General features: G+C 36.8%; 1 protein-coding gene across 5 annotated transcripts in view; it reads left to right on the top strand.

The window, feature by feature from the left end:
- Positions 1 to 2,202: 2,202 nt before the first annotated feature.
- The window catches only part of U2SURP (U2 snRNP associated SURP domain containing), a 41,934-nt gene continuing 18,655 nt past the window's right edge, over positions 2,203 to 25,481 (top strand). The window contains exons 1-10 of one of the 5 annotated variants that reach the window (XM_032225535.1): positions 2,203 to 2,403; positions 10,417 to 10,464; positions 11,941 to 12,039; positions 15,262 to 15,376; positions 17,904 to 18,040; positions 19,878 to 19,945; positions 22,237 to 22,331; positions 22,411 to 22,443; positions 22,530 to 22,612; positions 24,333 to 24,498. In XM_032225535.1, the coding sequence (XP_032081426.1) occupies positions 2,359 to 2,403; positions 10,417 to 10,464; positions 11,941 to 12,039; positions 15,262 to 15,376; positions 17,904 to 18,040; positions 19,878 to 19,945; positions 22,237 to 22,331; positions 22,411 to 22,443; positions 22,530 to 22,612; positions 24,333 to 24,498 (889 nt within the window). In that variant the 5' untranslated portion in view covers positions 2,203 to 2,358. The other 4 variants (XM_032225536.1, XM_032225537.1, XM_032225538.1 and 1 more) reach the window with 4 other exon arrangements.

A 25,481-nucleotide genomic window follows, 5' to 3' on the forward strand; every position in this document is an offset into this window, starting at 1 on the left:
TATTAATTCTTAAACTATGGGGAAGAAAAATGTAAAATTCCATAGAATAGTCTTCTTTAAGTATAAGTGCTAAAAGAAGGTGCTAAAAATTAAATGAGAATTCTGTATTTGTTAAGCAAAACCAAGATCAGTCTTTTCACTTCTCGTTGCTCCTGTGACAGGTGTAAGTTATTTGATCTTTTTAGCAGGAACAATCAGTTTGTAATCTGATTAAGGAAGCTGGTGCTTAAACCTTGTTGTTTTGTTATATATAGCTAATACTTTAGGGATTGTTGTGTTTAGACTGGAGCTAGCATTTGGGATGTAACTGCACCAACAAAAGCTGTTCTTTCAAACTTTATAATTAATCACCAAGCTTATAAGGGAGGAGACAGATTTCCTCTGGCAGTGGTTCCTAAACTTCCTGTTTCCCTGAAAATAAAACCTCTCTGGATAATAGCCCAAGCTTTTGAGTGCATGTGCTAAAATGAGCCCTCCCCGGAAAATAAGCTGTCCCCCAAAATATTGCAATACAGCAACAGCCATGAGGTGACCACGCTCGTTGTCTCTTGCACCTCAAAAATAATAAGACCTCCCCAAAAATAAGGCCAAGCGCTTATTTAGGGGGGGGGACAAAAAGAAAATAAGACCCTGCCTTATTTTTGGGGAAGCACGTTATGTTAGATCGGGTAATGGAAAGGCACATTCAGGCTAAAGGCAACAACAGCTCTTTATTGTAACAGAACAAGCATGTACAATCCAGCGAAGGTTGAATCTGACAGCAGCCCTTTTATAGGGAGCTGTCAGACCCTTCGACCAATGAGCTTAAACCTCTGTTCCCACCAGAACAGAGGACCTTGGTGGAAACCATTATAACGGTAGCTAGTTTCTAACACCTTATATATGAAAAACAAGGGTATCATGTGTTTTGAGTAAGCTTTTTATGGGTTACCTGGTTGCTTACTGTGAAAATCAAGATGAACCAGATAGATCTTTAATCAAACCATTTTTTTCTTCTAAATAAAAAGGAAAAAGATGAATGTCAGTATCTTATTTCTGCAGCATCTAACATTTTCTCTCTATCCTTTTTGTTAAATAAATTATATGAAGTTGAAATACTACTACAGTATACATACTGTTTTGTAATGTTTTACTGGCTTAAGATATATTTCATTTGTATCCTGCCTTTCCTCCAAGTGATCAAAATTGTGTATGTCCCATATCTTTCTGTTTCCAGCAACAACCTTGCATGATATGAGAATGACTATCCTAAAAATCATATATGGCTTTGGTAAGCATGCACTTGAGCATGAGTCTTAGTTCAGTGCCTTAACCATCATACCATTCTGGCTCTTTTGCCTCCTGTCATTATAGAAACATCTGTATACTATGTGGGTTTTTTTGGTCTATATTTTCAGAAACCTGTCACTATGTATTTGTTGGAAGTAAAAGAATTACACCTTTTAAACTGTAAAGGATGCAAGATTTCAAATTGAAACGTGACGGGATTAATTGGCAAGTCCACAGGATTGCAATTTTCAGTTATTTTTTTAAATGTGTATGTATATCTTCTATGATGCTATCTTCTTCCAAGCTGCAGTCCCAATGAGTGATGAGATATACCCTCAAAGTTACCAATAGGGAAAGATTATCCTGTGAAAATGATTATATACGCAGCGTTTGACAGTTCTCAATACTATTCAGTGGTTGTGTGCAACACCCTTTTCCAGTATTGAGCCCTCCAGATCAGAGGTCTCCAACCTTGGCAACTTTAACACTTGTGGACTTCAACTCCCAGAGTTCAAGCAAAGCTTGAATTGAAGTCGACAAGCGCTAAAGTTGCTAAGGTTGGAGACCCCTGCTCCAGATGGCTGGGGATTATGGAACCTAAAATCTAATACACAAGATTAGAGTTGGGAATGCATAAGATACTGAATCTTGGAGAGAGGATTACAAGAAACAAAGGAAATTGTCGCTTTTCTAATGCGTAATTTTTCCGTTTCTCTGAAAAGCAAGTTTATTTTGCGTTTCTCTTCATTTTTCTAGAGCGTTGACCGCTGAATCAAAACTTGGCGAGAGAGAATCAACGCTCGCAGAAAGCCACAACGGCCGCTGCGTCGCAACCAAAACGAAGCCAGCGCTTCGGCGCAGGAAGGGCCGCCCTGACGCACTCTCCGCCTTCCGCCCCGCAGGAAGAAGAGAGGAGGAGGAGGAGTTCACTTTGTCGCACAGGCTTTCCCAATCGGCCGCATCTTCCCGCCAGGCTATCGATTCGTCATGCCTTCTCTCACCTTTTTCCCATTGGCGTCCTCTGTTCGATCGGCGGGATCGGCGCTCGATTCTCCTCCGCTACGGGTTTGAGCGGGGGAGAGAAGCAAGATGGCGGACAAGACGCCAGGCGGTTCGCAGAAGGCCAGTGGGAAGGTGAGGCCGTTTGGGGGGGGAAGGGGGGAGTTAATCGCGTTACGAGTCCGAGAAAAGCGGGAGGCCCGAAAGGAATATATTTAAATTTTCTGCAAAGGGCTTCTGTGGGGAGATGTCTTGGAGCCGCGTGCCGCGTCGGGGAGGTGGTGCGCAGGCAGGCAGGCGAGAGAGAGAGAGAGCAAACTCGCAGATCGGCTTCGTGGCCTATTCTTGCCGCCTCCCCTCCCTAAAACCCTGCCAATAATAGAACTCGTTGGATTGAATGGGAAGATAAAGGAATTGCTTGAGTTGAAATTAAAAGGCCGAGTCAACCCCACCCCACCCCCCTCCTTAATTATTTTGCCGGAGATCTGGAAAGTGTTTCTCGCGTCTGCTTCCTCTCATCCGCTCTTTTACGATTTAATCCAGCCTTACCCAAACTAATGTCCTCTGGGCGTCATGGACCACAGCTCCCATCATCCTGTGGCTATGCTAGCTAGAAATGGAATTTTCTCTGCAGTATGCACCTAGGAGGCAGAAGACCTGTGGGATTCAGATGCATTTAGACATTTGTTTCTTCTGCCTAATTTATTAAATCAGTATCTAATTCGAAATTTAATGCTTTGGAGAAATCCAGGGTGGTTTACAAGAAAGCTCTCAAATAGAGCTATCATAAAGCATCGCCAGCAGTGCTTAAAACAATATTAAAGTGTGTATTTTAAGAAAGAAAAATAGTAATAGCGATTTAATTAGTGCTGTTTGACCATGAAATGTGTTGTTATTTTGCATATGGCTGGCTGAACAGTGTATTTGGAGTTGCCTCTAAAGGGGTGAGGGATGGACTGTGCATATTTTCCTTGGGAGAAAGTTCTATAATTGGGGTGCTGCCCCTTAGAAGTCTCTGCTTTTGGCCACTGCTTTATAAACCAACCAGCTAAGCAAAAAAACACTGCAATACGTCATGTGACACAATCAAGTTTGACACCTGTGAGCTAGTGGACCATCTGACCTTAATGGATGGTAAAGATGATTAGGGGCCTCAAGGCTAAAACATATGAAAAACGTTTGGGGGAATTGGGCATGTGTAGCCTAGTGAAAAGAAGGACTGTGGTGACACGATAGCAGTGTTCCAATATTTGACAATCTGCCACAAAGAAGAGGGGGGGGGGTTCAACCTATTTTCCAAAGCACCAGAACGCAAGACAAGAAATGATGGAAACTAATCAAGGAGGAAACCAACCTAGAACTAAGTAGAAATTTCATTAACAGTGAAAACAACTAACCAGATTTGCCTTCAGAAGTTGTGGATGCTTCATCACTGGAGGTTTTAAGAATAGGTTGGACAGCCAGTTGTCTGGAATGGTATGGGGTCTCCTGCTTGAGCAGGGGATTGGACTAGAAGACATCTAAGGTCTCTCCCAACTTTTGTTATTCTTTTACAAAAGCAAACTTTTAAATATTTGGAATCTACTTAAGTAGAATGTCTCACTGTTTCAGAGTTACACACTTGTTTACTCCCTTCAGCCTGGAAAGCTTAGTCTCTGACTTGTTCTTTATAGCATCCAACCTGTCATGTGATATTTAGTCCAAATTGAGCTCCCCAGTGTTATTTTTATTAAAATGTATCTGTGCTAGTGATCTTTCAATGCACTTGATACTACTAACTGAAATAAATATACTAAATGAAACAACTAAGCTGTGCTATTATTAAGCCTGCTTCATGTTACTGTAAGGCTTCATGTAGAACAAGAGTATTGTATATTTGCTACCTGTTCAGGAAGAAAGTGCAATTGTGATTATACATGTATTGTAGGGGTGGGGGAGATACTTTCCTTAATATAGAAGGTAGTTGCTATACCACCTATTTCCTGTGTTTTTATATTTAGAACTATGTTTTTTGCCATGGAGTTACACATGATCACATTTGCAGGCAAAAACAGTGCAGCTAAGTTAACTTTTATTTCTGACCCGGGTAAGCCGCTATGTCATTCAGAATTTCAATTTTTGGGCTCTCTAAATTGTAGAATCAAAAATGAGAAGTGCGAAAATACTTCTCGTGAGATGAATAGTTACATGAAGTTGATTGATAAATAATTGGAACATTAGAAAAACATCAGGGCATGACTTTGATGTTAATCTTGTGATGTATCTAAAGCTTTTTTAAAAAGGTTTTTGCTTACTGTTTCTTATTAGGTAGATTTATGACCTGAGATGAAAAAGGATTGTCTTTAATTCTTAAATACTAATGACTATATGACTAGCAAAAGAAAGGATATTCACAGAAACCTTTACTACTTAGCCATAGCACACTTAGAAACGTATGTGAAATTCACTAGTATAGTTATGCTTCTGATATTTTCTTTCACATGCGGCAACCGTTTGATTGGGATGAAGTATATTAATTTTTTAATGAATATTTTTCCTGCAAGATCAGGGAAACAAAGCAACATGTTATATCACTAGTACAGATGAAAACATAAATATATTGTATTAATTTGCCATGTGTAACTGAATCTGAATTCAACTTTTTAAAACTCAATTAAACCCTCCAGAATTAAGTATCAGTAACATTGAATTCCATGGAAATGTATCAAAACATGTCAACACATGTCGCAACTTTTTGAAGCATGAATTAATAAAACAATATTGCCTTTAATTTTTTCATTTGCTCTTGGCTGTGTATTTTACAAATTTTTCTGCTTATCTAATAATTTGAGGGAACAAATATAAACTATACCAGTTTTCCCTACTATTGTAGCAAATAATGTATTTGCACAGCAATGTACCATCCTTCCCATCTTTTATTCCAGTGGCCCTATTGACTTGGAATTTTAGAAAGCAGTACTAAACATCATCATTTGGGGGAAAGCTACTATAGAGCTTAGCATAAGTACTAAGAGTTTGCAATATAACATGATTATTAGTGATAATTTATTAAGCAGAATTTCAAAATCTATGATCTAATTTTTTTGAGGAAAAAAAAGTGTTAAGTGGACTGTCCATAACTATTCAGTGCAGTAGATTAAAAAGCTTTATCTATTTGGGGGCATTATGCTGCCATTCATCATGACTTTTTCCCCATTGATGTACAGTCCAGAAAGCTGAAGCTACTCTTACCTCCATTGCTTTTTCTTTTTTACTTTGCACATGAGAACTCTGCAAAAATTTTAATTGCAACTTCCGTAAAAACCCCAAATTTGGCTCAAAGCTGGGTTTTTATGTAAAATTTCTGAGGAGTCTCATAAATATCCCAAGTGGTGTCCCAGTGCTCTCCTGCTTGAGACTGGACAGTGCTTTTTTAAAAGTAAAGCCTGGTTATCTGCAGTCAGTATTATGGCTTAACATTTATGTTTTTAAAGTGCAAGTGAATTACTATTGGGATTCATGAATGAGAGATTTACCAGCAATTGGATTATTTTAACAGTTCAAAAAGTTTTCATGCTGGTTTGTTGCCAAATGATTAATTTTAAAAGGGCTATAAATCTGCTTCTTTTATCACTAATCTTTGTTTAGTGAAATATGGAGTGTTGTTAATAGATCAGGTTAAATCAAGCAAAACAAGGCCAATGCAAACTGGCAGAATGATCCATTATCTATCTGAAACCTAGACAATTTTAAACTGCAGTCCGAAGCACAGGTAGAACAGTGAGAAATGCAAGGTAAATGATGGGAAGAAAAGTTGACTAGGTAGTTTCCTAAGCAGACATGCATGCAACCTGGAAGTTCTTCAGCACCATAAAGGCAATTTTTATGTACCTTGTAAAACAATATGCTTCCTGTGCTATCATCAGATGGGTTAAGGCACATCAAAGACCAGGATGGACTGAAAAACCACTGAAGTGAAGTTTTTTCCAGCCTACCCAATAGAATAACCACAGCTGGTTCTGAAATCTTAATGCAGATTGTGAATGCCCTAGGTCTGCTTCCCTCTACTGATGAATTCAAAAAAGCTATCTCACAGATTAAATCAAATTGAGCCAGTTTGGTCTCGTGATTAGAAATCAGGAGATTGTGAGTTCCAGTTCTGCCTTAGCCATGGAAGCCAGCTGTGTGGATTTGTTTCAGTCACTGCCTCTCAGCCCAACCCATCTCACAGGATTGTTGTTGTGAGGAAAATAGGATGAAGGTGTCTTGGATATATCCTCTACCTTATTTGGGAAAAAAAAGGTTGGATATAAATAAGTACAAAGCAACAGGGCCAAATGCCATTCCCGCTAAGATCTACAAAGCACTAGACCCAAACACCTTACGGGCATTCCAAGACACGTGCCTGATGACTTACTGTATATACTCGAGTATAAGCCTAGTTTTTCAGCCCACTTTTTGGGCTGAAAAAAGCCGCCTCGGCTTATACTCGAGTCAGTGAAAAATTTGCCCGAAATGGAGGAGAAAAAGGGGCGGGGCCATGCCGCTGGGTGACACTCGTGAATGGCCCAGTGCCCCTGTGAGTTTCTCCTCCCTCTGTGTCAGTTTGCCGCGCAGCGCGCACCGCACCATCCCCCCTCCTCACGTTCTAATGTAATGCAGGGCTGTCTTACGATTCCCCTTCCTCCCCCTCCTGCCGCTCTGCAACAATGTCCCACCTCCTCCTTGTTATGGCAAGCAGCCACATAGCGATGTCCCACCTCCTCTGGTACAGTGATCCAATGATAGGAATCACTGTGCCGTGTGTCATAGGAGGCGGGACATCGCTCCCGCGGCTGCACGGGACATCATCATCACAGCGGGACATCAGCATCATGAGGTGAGTGAAGTATTTCATTGAATACACCGCTAGTTTACTGTTTTTCTTTGAAATAAATATTCAAAAACATTATTGGTATCTATTTTGATTTTTGAAATTTACCGGTAGCTGCTGCATTTCCCACCCTAGGCTTATACTCGAGTCAATAACTTTTCCAGTTTTTTGTGGTAAAATTAGGTGCCTCGGCTTATATTCGGGTCGGCCTATACTCGAGTATATACGGTATGTGATGCTTTCCTTATGGCTCTCTGTAAAAATTAGACTGCAGAAACTTCAGGGATATCTTACTATTGTCCATTGCAGGAATGGACATTTTCCTGAACAGACTTGTCACTCACTTGGAAAGGAACCAGTGTGACTCTCTGGATCATCCTGAAATGTCCAAGAAAATTTGTGGAGTTGATTCAGTTAGTCTACCAAGGAAAGACAAGACAGATTCCTTACAATGGTGATGCATCAATAGCCCCGGTCTTGTTGAATCTGTAATTTGCTTGCATTTGTCACATGCTACCTAGGTTCTGAAGCTTCCATCCAGTGTCCATCAGGTGCCAATTGGATGGCTTTCTCTTTGAGTTTTGCTCTTGAATACATTCATTCAATAAACCTTTTCTGAATACTGTATGCCCCCCCCCCCGCCGGCAGCACAAAGACAGTGATCTACAGTTGACACTGAAGAAATCTAAGATGCTGCTATGCTCTTTAGACTATCAGCCTGAAGACTAAAGCACCGGTTCCTTATGTTTCCAGCTTTGCAGATCAGCGGTGGGGACGGAGTGGGGATGGTCCTGGGCCACACAAGTGGTGTGTGTGTGTGTGTATGTGTGTGTGTGTAGTTCTATTTGTGCGAAAGGCAGGCACAGCTCTATTTGCACTGCTTGTGTAAATGAAATTCAATGTGCAAGCGCACTCATACATCACTTGCACAGCCCAGGTTGGGGACCCCTGGACTAAAGTACTTTACCAGCCCATGCCAAATACTAACCCTGGAGAACCAAAAATCATTGCTTTAAAATCTAAACAACTTCAAATACTTTGGAAGCATAATCTTGAGTGATTTTTAGACAAAGAAATTGATTCCAGGATCAATGAGGCTCTGTTGATCTGGGTGGCTGCACCCTGGAGTGCTCAGTAAATACAAAGTCCATATCTCCACAAAGCTGAACATTTACAGAACTGTGGTTATCCATTTCTACTTACTTGGATATGACTCTCAATCGAAGTTGTATTAAAGAACTAGGGGAATTTCTCATACACACTCTCCACTCCATCCTTGGCAAAATTGTCACTTCAACCTAGATGTCTTGGATTGCATGAAAAACTCAATAGCATTGGGTCCCTGATTATCAGAGCCCAGATGAAATAGCTGGGACTTATAATCAGAATGGATGTCCACAATGTGCATCGCCAGTTGCTCTGTGATGTACTGGAACTGGAAAGAAACGTCGAGGTTGTCCACACAAGTGCTACAAAAATGTCATTATGACATCTAGCCAAAGGAACCAAATGTGACAATTACTGACAGTCTCCACTGGCAAGCTTTATGCTGTGAAGTCTCCACTGGTTTTGAAGATAGGCACTACCAAAACCTAGTAGAAAACCTTGAGTGGCATCACAGAATAGTTATTATGATGTTACATATGTTATAATATAACAATGGACTTCCAATGCCCCTGTTGTATTAGATTGTGCTTCTAGTCTGGGACTGCAGCGCCATGTCTTTGTCCATAGATGAACTGCACAATAGCATTTTTTTTCAGACCTGAAGAAACATCAAGAAGATTTTATTTTAAATATTAACTCTCTGTGACTAACGGAGATGGCAAGGACGCTGCCAAATTTTGAATGATGGCTATCAGATTAAAGAAGTAGCAGAATTTTAAAAATAAGATATTTATTTAGAAATTTTATATTTCTGGTACATATCATTTGTTCTCCCAATGCATTGTTTCAGTTTTTATAATGCAAAAAACCCAGAATCATTGGGAATCCACCATTCTTTATGTGAATGAATAAATGAGAAAAAAACTCTCTTTTGCTCAGAGTACTGGACAAAAAAATGGATTATAGGAAAGCAGATTCCAGTTGGATGTTAGAAAAACATTCCTAGGAATATTTTGACAGTAAAAGTAATTACTGATAGCCAGCTTCCTTTACTGAGACTAGACTAGGTTGCTTTAATTTGCATTCCTGCAATAACGGAGTTGAACTCAGTGGCCTCTGAACCCTTCCAACTCGCAGATTTTATAACTAGTCTGAACTGTCATCTGGATTTGGCCAACAACTGCAGACAAACTGTAATGAACCTAATGTGTTCTGTCAAATAGGTTTATAGTAACTGCATCAAGATTATTATATACCAAAAGTTGGAAAAGCAATAAAATGCCTACGGTGGAAGATTGGATTATAAAATCAACTGAGCGTGCAGAAATGGCAAACCATTTTTGGTCAGAGGAAAAAATGACAAAGACTTTTCAAAAGGCGGGAAATTTTATATGGACTTTTTGGTCAAAGAAGAAAATGTTGTTTTTGGGAATCAATAGGGATGAAGAGTTTAAGATGATAGAATAGCAAAAGGCATAATTGCATGGTTTTTCTTTAATTTGTTTCCTTTTTTAATCCTCTTTTTTATATTTTACTGTTGTGAAAAATTCCAATAACATATATATAAAAGAAGAACGTATTTTAATCCTACAGTTCACACAATATTAGGCTGAGTTCTCTCTTAAATTCCAATTTAGAAAATTTTCTTTAAAAATTGAAGGAAAAGCTAAGTTATTTAAATGTTACCATGAATATAGTATTATGAATTGAATTAAATGAAGCACTCCTTTCAGTTTTTTTTTCTTTTATCTTGCCCATTCACACCTGCTTTTAAAAGTGATTTCTTTTATTCTGAGCAAATGTAAGACTTTCAGTTCATAGGACAGTTATTAGGATCATCTTCCTTTTTGGGAAAAAGACCCCAGTACTTAAACAGTTCATAATTCCTTATGCTGATAACAAATTAATCATCCTTGAGCTGTTGTTTCATATTCTTAGAAGAAGAATAAAATCCTTTATTTAACAGTACAGTACAAGTTTTATATCAATTGGAGAATTGTAGAAATGTGAGTTGAAATTTCAAAATAATTATAATTGGATAATAATTATGTACTAACATAATTATAATAATAATTATAAAATTGTAAATTTTAATTAATAATGGAGGTCGGTTAAAATGAAGACTTTATGCCTATATAAAAATAGTAAATGCTTCCTGATGGTGATTGTCGTATTTCTGCCATTTTTAGGCCAGAGTTACAGAGACAACACGGTCCACTGGATCTCCAGAGCCTCCGGTAAGTTTATAGTCTAAAAGGAAATTCTGCTTCTGCGGTAGATTTACACTGACATATACATATAAGCTATTAACATTTTTTCTGTGGTTTTATTTTAGAAACAGTTACATTAATCAGTTTATGTAGAAAGATAGTTCTATACCGCTTCTGTTCAATAATAATGGAACTTTGATTACATGTTTTTTTTAATTAAAACCTATACATTGAATTACTTCAATCATACTATGCATGCTATGCATAAAAAGCATCAATTGATCATTAAAAACTGTAGAGGTTCAAGTAAAATTGTTGCACTACATTATGATAGTTCATAAAAATATAAAAATATAAAGCAACCAATAAAAGTGATTATCTAAAACTAATCATAAAAATTTAAAGAAAAAATTATTACAACCAATGGTCAACTAAGTAAAATATCAAATATACTAGGAAATAGTGTGAAAAGAGTAGTTTTCACACCTACATAATCTGGCTGGAAATTTAAATATTTTCAATTTCATGTCACTCCCAAGATACACAAGAGAAATAATTTTTTTTAAAAGCGTGTCACTTCACATTTGGTGAAGACCTCTAAGCTTTCCCTGAATATATACTAACTTTTAAAATCCTATATAGTTTGGGTCAGGTTACCTAGAGAAGTAATTTTTCTTGATTTGTAGTAACTCAGTCTTGCATACCATTTTCACAGCCAGCTTTGTATGGAATACAGTATAGTCCCAATGAAAGACTACTTTAAGTGTGCATTATGATAAAGGAGCTGTCCTAGAAAAATGATTTGCTATTGTTATATCCTCCTCAAGTCAAAAAAGGCATACTTGGGCCTTCTATGCACCCATCTCTATGCTGAATTCAAAGTTACTTCTAAATTATATAGCCAAACCAGGTCAAAGAGCACTCAACTAATTATGTAAACCACTAACTGTACCTATCTTTTATGTTTGAACACATGAGGTGAAGTGGGTAAGGTATTAATTTGTTAGATCAGGACTGGAAGTGCCAGGTTTTAGTCCATCTTCAGCCGTAGAAGCTCATTGGTTCATTTGGGTCACTTTCTGTCTGCCCAATCGAATACCCACAGTTATTGTGGGAATGTACATGTGCATGTAATAGATTGTGCATTTGAGGTGTTTTGAATAAATGTTGAATCTTACTTAAACCAGCAAGAGACATTGTTAAGATAAAAGCAAAATAATTTGAATTTCCATTTATCTTTGAAGCAAGGCGGGTTTGCTTAGTGGCACACAAAGACATTCTGGGGAAGGAAGTGTAGAAGTAGTGCTCATTTAGCAACTGCCTCAGAGAGCCACCACTTTAACTTATAGTGGTGATAAAAAAATAACTTTGTTTTCATATTAGACTACAAAAAAGCTCATTTTCATGATTGCAATAACATTGACAATGTGTGTCCTGTTCGAATAACAGAAGAATTTTGCTTCATGTGGTAAAATTGTATTGTAATATTTTTCTCTCTTTCAGCCACTCTTAGAAAGCAAACTTAAGGCGTTCAGTATTGGTAAAATGAGCAGTGCCAAGAGAACATTAAGCAAAAAGGAACAGGAGGAATTGAAAAAGAAGGTAATTATGACAAGGAATTTGCCATGTCATCTCTTGGGATTTTTTTAAATCAATGCAGCAATGTAAGATTGGGTTTTAAACAATGTTTCATTAGAGCACATTAGCTCACCCACCTTTCTTACTGATCAACAGCTAAGAAATGGCAATAAATCTATGAAGCAAAGTTAAATCAGTGGAGATTTCATTGGAATACCATTGCCAAGCATTCCTTGGCTAAACTACTTGTGTCCTGAAACATTGTCTTAACAGGATCTATATTGGTCTGTTAGTTGTAACGCTTCCATATTTCTTTCCCCTTCTTCACAGAATACTTTGTTTAAATTTTCAGCTGTCTTCTCCTTTTGTCAGCTTAGCAACAGTCTCATTTTCCTATGAGAAAGTTATGAAAAACTACAGTGTCTTTTGTAATCTCAGAGTTTGTTGACCATTAGAAAGAAATCTTATCTGGCTAAGTATATGTATGGCAGGTTAGCAGAGAGCAATAGAAAAAATACTTATTGTTTTTCTTTCTAGACAATTATCGATAAAAAACACTTTATTATGCAGCTCTTCCCCCCAAAGAAAGGAAAAGGAAAATTTAATAAGAGCATGGATTGTCTTTGAGAAAATGTTCTGTTCTTTGCTTTCAAATTTCTCTCCTTTGTTGAGAGGAAAGTGAATTTTTATTATGGGCACATTTCAGTATTACAAATAAAAGCATTAACAACAACAATATATTTTTTAAAAAACATACAAAATAATATACTACAATTAGTGATGAATTATCAGTAGGCAGTTATAATCTGCCTTATTTTGCATACAGTATAACAAAATTTGGCCACATAGAAAGTATTTGTACTGTTATGATAACAGCAGTTGTACATAAAAGAGATCAGCATTTCCTGCACATTTTATTAGGTGAAGTATTATAAGGTGAGTCCATGAGTCCTTATAGAAGATACAGTATGGCAGGACATGAGCTGCAGTTTCACTGGACCTTGTCCACAGGCACTATTTACTTTATTTATTTATAAACTTTATTGGCCTCCTATCTTACGATGGGTGACTCAGTCATAAAAATATGTCCTTATACAATTAAAACATTAATTAAAACCAGACATTAAAACCTAACGACTCATGCGGAGAGCGGAGGCGAAGTTGGAGGAGGTATGATCTGTTATTATTTGATCAACCACCTGCACTGTGCTGTTACCCCACTGGGGCTCCAAGCCAATTGGCAGAGGCATGTCTTTAAGCCCTTACAAAAGGATAGGAGAGTTGGGGCCAACCTCACATCAGGGAGCAAGATGTTCCATAGGGCAGGAGCAACTTCTTCCTGGACCTAACCAGCGGAGTAATTGGGCTGATGGGACCTGCAGCATGCTGCCTCTGCTGGCACAAGTGGGACAGGACAATCCCAGTGGAGTGAGACAGTGGCTCATATTGTACTTTTTAGTATTGGCCCTCCAAAATTGCTATGAGAAGTGCACTGAAGCACGCTAAAGGACAGCTGGGCGCAGTTTGGCGCCTCCCGGCTCCCCTCAGATCATCTTGCGTGGCCTGCGTACTTCTAGCGGGAGTGGGAAGTGTGGAATCTTAATGTAGTAGGGTGGGGGAGGCTGGAGGGGGGATGTTCCCTGGTGGCCGCTGCTTGGGAGAAAATCAGTCGGAATCGTGAGTGAAAGCTGCGGGGTGAGACATAAGCGACGAAATGGGTCACCGCGGGCATAAAAAGCACTGCTGGATTGCCTTCCATGGTCCGGGAATCAACCAACCAAATAAATAAAGTTGGCTTTGTTTCCTTGCATGGCAAGAGAGAAAGTTGCCTGAGATGCCGCTGGGAGAATGTTCCCTTCGGGTTGCCAGGACAGCAAGTTTTAAGGCAAAACGCAGCTGCTAGAATTGATGCGCCTGCAACTTAATGCTCTCCGAGAAGCCTGCGTTACTGGGAGCAGCAGCAACAGCAGCAGTGGGCGCCACTGCCACCCCCTGGTGTCCAGCGTCCTCCTCGGGTAGCTCTGGGCCATTTGCGCGTCTCTCACGAACTCTCGGAGGCAACTGTCAGCAGAGCTTCTGCCGAGAGTGAAGGGCGCAGTGGTGGGAGAGGCTGGCTGTTCTTGAGGCCAGCTCTCGAGGAAAGAGGCAGAGATGAGGCCTGGGGCTCGCTTCCCTGTCTTCTTCCTCCGAGAGCTGTGGGCGGCAGGGAAAATGAGGCTGCTTTGCCAGCCTCCCAGCTAGAAAAACAGACATTTTCACCAACTGGAAGGTGTGTGTATGAGAGAGGGGGGGGGGAAACGAGAGAGAGAAAGAAAAAGAAAGAGTAAGAGAGAAAGAATGGAAGGAAGGAAGGTAAAGAGAGAGACAAAGATAGTGAAAGAGAAAGAAGGAAAGTGAAAGAAAGTTGGAAAGAGACACAAGAAAGAAGAAAGGAAGAAAGAAAGAAAATGGGGGAGAGAGAGACAAGAAAGAAAGGAAGGAAGGAAGAAAGAAAGGAAGAGAAAGGAAGGAAAGAAAGAAAGAGGGAGAGAGAGACACAAGAAAGAAAGGAAAGAAAAAAAGAAAAAGGAAGAGAACTTATGTTTACAATTGAGCCCAAAATTTTGGTTGCTAAGCAAGAGCGTTGTTAAATGAGTTTCACCACATTTTACAAGTGTGCCACTCCCACCCAGTCACATGACCGCCAAGCCATGCCCACAAAATAGGAGACACCTACAGAATAGGTTTTAAATTTTTTTGAAATCTACCACTGATGTAGTCGTTACGAAAAACCTTGAATTGGAACAAATTTCCTGGGAACCAAGTTTGTTTTGATTTAAATATAGCAAATGATACATGCCATATTCATATTTGTAGGTAGTTGAAATAAAGTATTTAATTAGAAGAAATAAGCATGTTGATTATTAAATATTGTTTAAATGTTAAACTCAAATAAATTCAAGCCTTAATGGCATATTTTTTTCATTAAACTCTTTTAAAAGTCACAAAGGCTTCTTTTATTTACATTCAAAGGAAAAATGTTCAAGGCGAGCACCCTCCTTAGGGGCATCATTTGAAAATTAGTTGAAGTCTTAGAAATATATTTGATAAAAGTGCTCTTTTCCATGCAGCTTCTTGTATTATTTGAAAATTTTGTGTTGCTAGTAGGTTCCTGCAGATGTCTGGTATAAGTTATGGGTAGTAAGCTGGATGTTGCTGATGTCTTCATTAATGCTGCTAATTTGTGTAACATTTTGGTGATTATAGGAGGATGAAAAGGCAGCTGCAGAAATATATGAAGAATTCCTTGCTGCATTTGAAGGAAGTGATGGCAATAAAGTGAAAACATTTGTCAGAGGAGGTATTGTTAATGCCACTAAAGGTAAGACTTATTACAATATCCAGGAAAGAAATTAGGTTCCAAGAATTATTTTGAATAAAATATTAAATTTTACTTAATTTGTGCTGCCTTCAGATTTGTATTTCAGATAGTTACAGTAATGGGCATTTATTAAGATGCTGTTATATTGTTGTTGTTTTTTATTTATTTTTTTAAAATTTTTAATTTAAAACAAGTACAACATCCTTTTTTACATGCTATAGAAATTGTATCAGTCAGTCACAAATAAACTTTCGTATATCTCCTCCACAGTCAACGAACATAACTCCTGTTAACTCAAGTGTTTTAACTCAGATATTCATACATATCACCATCGTCATATATCCATTTTCATTTGACTGTAATTATTATTTTAAAATATTAATAATAATAATAATAATACTCTTAAACAATACATGCCCACACTAGTGGGAAAAAAGAAAATCCAACCCCCCCCCAACAAAAAGAAAAAACAAAAAAGACAAAGGAACAAAAAAAACAAGGCAGGGAAGAAAAAACAAAAAACAAAACAAAACAAAGAAAAGACAACAACACAGGTATATATTATATATTTAAAAAAAATGTATATCAGCTGGCTACAACATGTTTTGGTGCATCTCTTCCATTAATTCATATTAATTCAAAAATCTTAACTCTAATGTTTACCATATTACCATCATTATACCTCCACTTTTAGTTAACTACAATTATTCAAACATCCTTCAACCTTAACTATGCCAAAGATTTAGTCCATAACCACATGCTGACATTTCATTTACTTGTTTGTAAAATCCTCTATTAACATCAAATCCTCATATCCTATTTTAGCTGAGCATCCATAGTATTTAATACCAAAAAGTCCATCTTCCATGCAGTATATTCTATTATCATTCTCCCTTCTTTATGTAGTTATATCATATATCATAACATTTTCCCCATATTAATTAATATTTAACTGTATATATTTTATTTTATTTTTAATAGTAGTAATTATTGTAATTAATAACCTTTATATATAGTCCAAAAGTATTTCTAACCTTCCTTTCTCATATCCAATTATTATTTATAATATCAACTCCACATTATATACATTACTATCAATATCAGTTATTATTCAGCTATATCTATTACAAATAAGAGTAATTAGATTTAGCTAATTTTAAATTGTATTCTTCCATCTGTCAGCCTATGTCTCTCCAATAACAAAACCTTCTCAGCCCTATTGCCATTCTTCGAATAGATTTACCAAATGTTTTTATAAGCAAGTCCAAACAGGAATATCTTCGCACCTTTTTGCTCAGAATGTCTCTGATGAAGTAGTAGTTTTGTCCCAAGCTTATTAAACTTTTCAAATTGACTTTAATTCTCGAAGGTGGAATTATGGAATTTGCTAATGATGTTTCATAAAGTGCAGTTTCTTTAGCTCTCCCCCTTTCCAGCATAGCATTTCTTCCTTCCTCCGAGATAGAACAGACGTCATTTCTCACATTTTCCATTTGTATTTCAGGAACATTCAAACATTCAGCATTCTCATCTTTTCCTTCAAGTTTTAATGTCAAATAATCCAATTTTTTTTCAAATCTTTGATAAGAATCAAACAGTTTTCGAAATGCAGAAAAGAGTGTATGAAACGAATCCTTGGAAATATAATTCGACGCCATGTTGTGTTGTAGTTACAGACTCTAAGATAGCAAGTAAAAAACACGCTGGGAGCTGTGCGATCTTATCTGATCTTAGACTAACACAGCCAAGCAATAAAAATGTCAGATCGTTAGTTTTACAACCCACTTAGAAAGAGTCAGGGGAGATGTTGAAGAGTTCCTTAAAGCGTTTAAAAAATAGAATGACCACCAGCCATAAATCCATTAAAAGAAAAAAAAAACCAATTCGCCGCTAGATTCTTCTGTTCTTTGGTTCCAATTAGCTTAAATTTTAGTACGGACCGTCTCTCTTTGAGTAATAAAATCAGCTTACCAGTTGAATCCATTCATACCATTCTTAGGGGCAGCCTGCAGTTTCGGTTAGCATACAGCTAATCCAGAGAGGAATTGGCAGGAGGGGTTAATTCCACACACCCCAGAGACTTGCGATCGTCTCTGAGGTCACTGGATCTCCCCTCACCTTTCACTGTCTTCTACGGGACAGCTAGGGTCACAAAGACCCGTCCAAATTCCTTCGGAATAGGGGAATTTCAGGAATAGCCTAAAACTCCGTCTTCTCACTGCTAAGCCCCGCCTTCTCCCAAGAGATGCTGTTAGATTGTTAATGTTAATGTCTCTTATATGAGTAACTAGATGGTTATAATGTTATATTTCATTTTAATTTTAAAATAGCTGAATGCATCATCTCAGTTTTTCCTGACAGCAGTCTTTAAACAGATTAATTTTAAAAGTTTGACTTTTAAACCTGAGATATGAGCAGAGGTGTTTTTTTAAAGGGCAGCTTTGAACATGGTCAAACCTGTATGCTACTTAAACTGGCTTTTTCAAAGTTTGTTACTGTTTAATTATTTTTATGATATTTGTTTCAGCAGAACATGACACGGATGAAAAACGAGGAAAAATCTACAAACCTTCATCACGATTTGCAGATCAGAAAAATCAGCAGACCCAGTCATCTTCTAATGAGAGACCGCCATCCCTTCTGGTAATAGAAACAAAAAAGCCAGTAAGTTTAGAAAGAGTTGCTACTTCCATGTTCAAGTATATTGGTTATTTATATAGTCACATATTGCTTAAGATAAATTTTACAAAGCAGACTCAGAGAGCCTTTGAAGCTCTGTTGGCTCTTGTCAATGGCCTGGATTACTCCCTGCAGTTTTCTTGGCAAAATGTGACTCACCATTGCATTATTTCTAGGGCTGAGAGAATGACTGCCCCAAGATTTCATAGCTGATATGACTAAGGTGGGACTAGCATTCATGGTCCCCCAGTTTCTAGCCTGCTACTTTAACTATCACACCGAATTAGGTTTCTATATGAAATTCTTATAGCACCAACCAGAGACTTGACATTAACAATGAAATGGTCCATAGACTCTTAAATCTAAATATCTGTTGACTTTAATTTTTAAAAAAAATATTGTTAATAAGATATAGAAAGTCTATACAATCATTCTAGTTGTTATAAGGATAAACTATGTTCTCCTGAAAAAAGGCTTCTGTAGGAATCAGCTGATTTTGCCCTTTTACCAAAAATAAAGGGATATTTCTGATTCTGGCTAGTTGTGGCTGCTAGCCAAAACAAAATTTAGGGGCTGCATTCCTTTTATTCAGCTAATTTTTAGTCCTAGTTAAATAAATAACCAATATATTTAATTTCATGGGAGTCGTGAGTTCCAGATTTTGGATGTATTCTAAGTTAGCCCACTTGAGTTACCTGAGTTCAAAAATTGTTGCCTTATGATGCATTGTTTCACCCAATTAAAGGTTAAAGACCTGAAAGTTTTGAACAATGGCAGAACTTTTAATGTACTGGACAAGTTTTTAAAAATTCAGTGAAACATTCAGAGATGTGTTTGCCTTGAAAGTAACCATGTTGACGTGTTGAAGCACTGACAAGCATCAGGAAATGTTTTAGGACATTTTGTATTATGCAATAAAATGATATTTTTTATAATTTTTGGTCATAAAATATTCTATAAAAATTGCGAACTTTCAGTTGTATGGGAGTCATATGTTCCAGATTTTGGAGGAGTTCTAAAGTAAATTTGTTTGAAGAATGTGAAAATATTTTTCCCACGATGTGCACTGTTTTTCCTTTTTTAAATGTTACAGACTTGAGAGTTTTAGTCGTATACTAGACAACCTGTGCCTCCTTTTAGAGGGTTGTCCTTTCAAGGACATTTCTTTACCAGATTTCTCTATGTTTTCAACAGTGGCAGAATTTCTAATGTACTGCCTTCACTGGAAAAGTTGGGATACATTGAGACATATATCTGCTTTGAAAATACTCTATGTTAAACTGTACAGCAGAGTCCAATATCAGCACAGGAAATCTTTAGGAATTTTTTTTAGCATTATGTCATAAACTGTTTTATGATAAGTTTATGTTATAAAATGTTTTATAAAATTCACCAAATTTCAGTTCCATGGGAATCATGGGTCTTGGATTTTGGATGCATTCTGTAAGTTAGGCCAATTGATGTACCTTGGTTCAAAATATTTTGCTGGATGGCATACTATTTCTGATTTCTGTAACCAGTTAAAGGTTACAGAGATCAGAGTTATATGTAGATTGATAATGAATGAGTGGTGGAAGGAAAGGACTTTTGATGATTTAATGTTGGTTTTTGATATTGCCTTGATAAAATTATTTGTATATTTGCAATAAACGGATGCAGGAACATATAAGCTTAATACAGTTTTAACTGTATTACTTTTACGTGTATGTTTTCTTACTCCTTTTTTCAGAATGGATGTTCAAAGTATCAATTTAAATATTTTATTGATAGAATTTTTACAATAGTAATCGTGTACATAATTAAAGTCTTCAAATTGTTTCAGCCTTTGAAGAAGGGGGAAAAAGAAAAGAAAAAGAGTAATTTGGAGCTTTTTAAAGAAGAACTAAAACAGTGAGTAATCAAATGAATTGCAAAAGTCCCCCGCCCCCCGGCACATGTCCTACCCCACGTGCATGCGTACGTGTCCCCCCTCCCGGAACATACACAGCAGAGACCTGACGACCAGCTGGCCAGTAGGAGGCATGCAAGCATGTGCGGTGGAGCTGAACTAGGGTTACGGCTCACGTGCCCACAGAGAGGGCGCTGCATGCCACCTGTGTCATGTGTGCCATAGGTTCACCATCACGGTCTAGTAGCAGTCATTGTCTTTTTGGTCCAGTTATCCTTTATTTACATGGAAATGTTTCTTTCAAAATCAATAATATTCTTAATATTAAGTATCTAACAATATATCTAAGATTGGGGATGAATAATATGTGGCTTTATGGATTTAAACTTAATCTGACTCAAATTCAGTGTGTAATACATAGCCATCTTAAAATTATTTCCCGAATGAACCACTGATATAGTTCTAGCGTAGATAGGTGTACTAGATCTCTAAAACCTCTTGGGAATGGTTCATTATTTGGAGTAGGAAAAAACAAAAAGATTGTACAAAGGCAGTTATATGGAGGATTTTTTTTTTAAATGTCTCATATTATATGCTCTACTATCAGGTTTCTGTCTGTTGTTTTGTATTATTTTGTATTATTCAGACTACTAGTCTAGATAGATTCCTCCCCTCCCCCTCCGGGTCTCTGATACCAGGCCGATCATGGTAGGGCTTTTCTTATTTTGATGTTTCTGTGATCCTTTAGAAAGCCATCTTTTGAAACTCTAAGCTTATACCTTCCTGCTCTCAAAATGACATTTTTAATAATCGCACATATCTGAAAAGGATAATGAACAACTTTTATTAATTAGGAAAATCCACAAGAGAGAGTGTTATCTAGACTTTAATAATATTTTTTTTACCAACTTTGATAATCTTTCTCATCATTTCTTTCTGTGCCACAATTCCCACTCCAGTTTTAAAATTATGCTTCCATCTAAACTCCTTGGAACAAATCATTCCACACCCACCCACTGGATTGAAGTCTATATCACTTTGATTTATGAGTCTTAATTCCTGGGCAGTTTTTTAAAAAAATGTTACATAGTATTGTATTTTTAGTGGGTACTTGGTGACATTTTCAATTTTTACCATCTTAGGCTATTCTCAGTTGTATTTTTACAACTGTCCAACCATGCAAACTATTTTTCTCCCTCAAGCTGAGCTGTCAGATTGGATAAGACAGCAATAAGTTACAATATAATTCAGTCTGTGAAGCAGTAAGGGGATAAATAATCCATAGTGGGTATCTAAAATTGAAAGGAAGTTTTAATAGTGAGTAGCAATATTTTGTTTCTTTGAGAAATGTTTACGCATGGCCTAAATCTGGATCCTTAAACTCTTCAGATCATAAGCACTTTTACGAAGTTTCAGATTGTTCATCAATCACCAAACATTTATTACATGAAAATAATTTAATAAATACTATTTTGACTAACAGTAGTATGAATAATAATAATAAAGAAGAAAGTATGTATAATTGGTGTGGGATTATCTGGGGATAGTACAATAGAAGACAAAGAATTGAAGAAGAAAAAGAGCAATTTGGAGCTTTTAAAAGAAGAACTAAAACAGTGAGTATTTTATTTATAGATTAAAAAAACTGGGGTGTAATCAAAATAGTTGCAAAAGTTTTCCCTCCTGCACACACTCCATCCCATGTGCATGTGTACGTGGCCCCTCCCCGCACCGTCACCCCCCCCTCCTGTGGGATCTGGAAATCAAAGTTGAAAGATCATGGGATAAACTGGTCATGGTGGTCCCAGTGGTTATTGACATACTGGATGCCATGCCAAAAAACCTTGGATGGCACTTAGAAAATCTAAGCATTTACAAATTTCTATCTGTGAATTACAAAAGGCCATGCTGCTTGGATCTGCACATATACTATATTGATGCATTACAACATCCTAAATTCTTGGGAGGAACTCGATGCATATAAAGGCGAAACCAGCTGGCAGCTGTGATTTCACAATTTTGTGTATATAACGAGAACAACCACAACAATAAATGGATGGATCTGTTAGCTCTTGAAGACTGTTATTGACCACTTTGGAGAATCCTAGTTTAAAGAATTTCTTTACATCAGGGTTCTCCAAAGTGATCAATCTCCAAACTCCAAAGTGGTCTATCTTGAAACTTGGATAGATGTTTTCAAATGGTAAAATAAGTTAAATCAGTTGGATTTTTATTATTATGATGTCTATTAGAATTAAAGCTGCTTACTAGTTTTATAAAATATATCTTACAGAATTCAAGAAGAGCGTGATGAAAGACATAAAACTAAAGGTAGATTAAGTCGTTTTGAGCCACCTCAGTCAGATTCAGATGGACAACGCCGTTCCAGTAAGTAATCATTATTGTATTACAGTATTGTAATTCTACAAAAACTTGAAACTAAATAGACATCCAATCTTTCTTTTAGTGGATGCACCTTCAAGAAGAAATAGATCTTCAGGTGGTAATATAGTTTTACAACTTAATTACATGTTTAGTTAATTTAAAATGAATGCATTGAATTACATCTTCTTTTCTTTGTTTTAGTACTGGACGATTATGCTCCAGGTTCACATGATGTTGGAGATCCAAGTACAACAAATTTGTATCTTGGAAACATTAATCCCCAGGTAATAAGAGCATAAAAACATTCATGGCTGTGAACTCTGTGCATAATTTTTCGTAGCATAAGTATGCAAATATTGTGCATGTTTACCCATAATGCTTTATATAAATATTTCGTGAGGAAGACAATTTTGATAATGATTTATATAAAAATCATCACTTAAATTAATAGTTGAATAAAGATTTTATTTAAAGTCTAGATCTTCTCATTTCAGCTACATCTACTAAAGTATGTATATTGTGGCTGCAGTTCTTGAATTAGATAACTAAATGAATATTCCTATAGACTATCTGTAACTTATTCTATGGGTTAGACATTAATTTTCTTTTTATTCATAATTCAAACATATGCAACTTGACTATATACTCTCACAAGACGCTTTTTACTCTTTCTGGTCTAATATGACTTTATATAAAAATCATTTTGTTGTCTCCTAAGGAAAACTAGACATTGGAGGAAGAAGTTTTGTTCCCTGCTGTCTCCCTAACTTGAACAGTTAATTCTTTTAACTGTTAACTTTAACTGATTGCTTGTTTGTTTTGCCTCTTTATCATTCCATCTGTGGGTACATTCAGTACCCATATTCTCACATCCACTTCAGCATCAACTCTGTTTTAAATTAATTAGTTACTAGCTACAGTATTACAGAAATCTATAAAGTATACCTTACACCTCTCCAGAGCCTAGAGGCACATTTATCTTGTCAGAAATTAAACAGAAAGCTGGTGTACTACAAAACAGCAGCTTCTAACAATATGTTGATTTGCAGCAAAATCTTTGGCCTGGTAGAGGTCTTTCCATAAGCATTTGATTTTGCAATTCCCCAATTTGATAAATATATATTTTTGATGGAAGCTATGTTATGAGGATACTTAAGTTATGCTCTCCAAATTTTAAATATGTCTCAGTGTTAGGCACAAAAGATTAGGATCACACAAGAAGGTCCAAATAAACTAAATTGCTAAAAGCATATGCCCCAAAATCTTCTCAGCTAATTGTCAGCATCTGCTTGGAGTTAGATAAAGTTCAAAGAAATTTCAGGAGGTTTGGACTTAATCTGCTTGTAGTATATAGGGATTCCAGGCTGATCCTTCTTTTAACTCCATCCTCAGGTTCTGCCACTTCTTCACCTACACTGAGCCCTGAAAAGATTATATACCACAGCTGTATAGAATTAACAATTTTTCATGTTCTAAAGCAGGAGTGTCAAACTCCTGCTTTAGAACATGTCACATCATGTGATGTATCACGACTTTTCCCTCTTCATTAAACTGGGAATGGGCATAGTACGTGACACATCTGGCCGGTGAGCTGCGAGTTTGACACCCCTGTTCTAAAGCAAAGCACTACTCTGTAGCTTAGGTTCATTTGCAGAAATTCATTGGGGCATAATAGAGATCTCAACAGAATTATAGAAATAGTTGTATTGATGGGCTTATTCATTGTACAGGTATGTATGTGTGTCCATTACAGCAGACATTTTCTAAGGCAGCTTCCCAATTGCTTTTAAGAATTGAGACTCCAACCCCAAAGCTGTTGAGCACTAGTGGATTATGAACCATGTTTTATTGCTGTGAAAACAAATGATTAGGGTATTTCTGGATCTTACGATGTTTTTATCACCATTCTGTTAAAATTGTTTTAATTTTTTTCCAGTTGTATCTACAGAATATAGGATATGCCCTTTCTTTTGAGAAATACTTCATTCTCTTTTCTGTTTCTAGATGAATGAAGAGATGTTGTGCCAAGAATTTGGACGTTTTGGGCCTTTGGCAAGTGTGAAAATTATGTGGCCAAGGACTGATGAAGAAAGAGCAAGAGAAAGGAATTGTGGATTTGTTGCCTTCATGAATAGGAGAGATGCTGAACGTGCACTAAAGAATTTAAATGGTACTAAAGGATTGAAATTAATTGCCTATATAAGATATCAGGAGGAACATTGAGCAAAGCAAGGTGTTCCAGTGAAAATCATTGTGTGGGGAAGGTTTACTAACTTATCTCTGCTTTATTATGCAAATCTTAACTAAAGATTTTCCTTACCTTTTAAGAATTTTGAAGTTAAGAAATTAGTAGGTGCCAGATGAATTAATTTACCAGATTGCCTGTTATGTTTATATAACTGGGCTTTTCCCTCAGAGGAATTTATTTCATTTTTAGTTTCTTATTCTTACTTCTACTTATTTGAAAAAAAGAAAATGCCTACTCCAGATTTAGCTCTAATAGTACTATTTGGATGATATGAAAGCCAGTTATTGCAATCTTGTAATTGTGTGCATGTCAAGAAAGTCTTATGTCTACTTTTACATGCGATAAAATATCTTGATGTGAGAACTGTTTGGAAGTTGCAGTGTTTAATTACTACAAGAAGTCCTTGACTTACAACAGTTCATTTAGTAACCGTTCAAAGTTACAATGGAACTGAAAATAACCATTTTTCATACTTATGACTGTTGCAGCATCCCCATGGTCACATGATCACAATTCAGATGCTTAGCAATTGATTCATATTTATGATTGTTTCAGTATCCCAGGGTCATGTGATCAGCTTTTGCAGCCTTCTGACCAGGAAAGTCAATGGGGAATCCATATTCAGTTAACTGTTACTAATTTAACAAATGCAAAGATTCACTTAAAAACTGTGGCAAGAAAATTCGTAAAATGGGGCAAACTCATTTAACAAATGTTTCACTTAACAACATATATTTTGGGCTCAATTTTGGTCGTAACTTGGGCACTACCTGTACAGTATCCTTACTCAGACATCTTTAAAAACTAATACTGAATTTAATGCAATTTATTTCTGTTGCATGATATATATGTTAGACAACAGTGAGCTTCTATATAACGACCTATTTTCATTGAAACACTGATAA

This window comes from Thamnophis elegans, chromosome 10 (assembly GCF_009769535.1).
Source record: "Thamnophis elegans isolate rThaEle1 chromosome 10, rThaEle1.pri, whole genome shotgun sequence".
In the NCBI taxonomy this organism is placed as follows: Eukaryota; Metazoa; Chordata; class Lepidosauria; order Squamata; family Colubridae; genus Thamnophis; species Thamnophis elegans.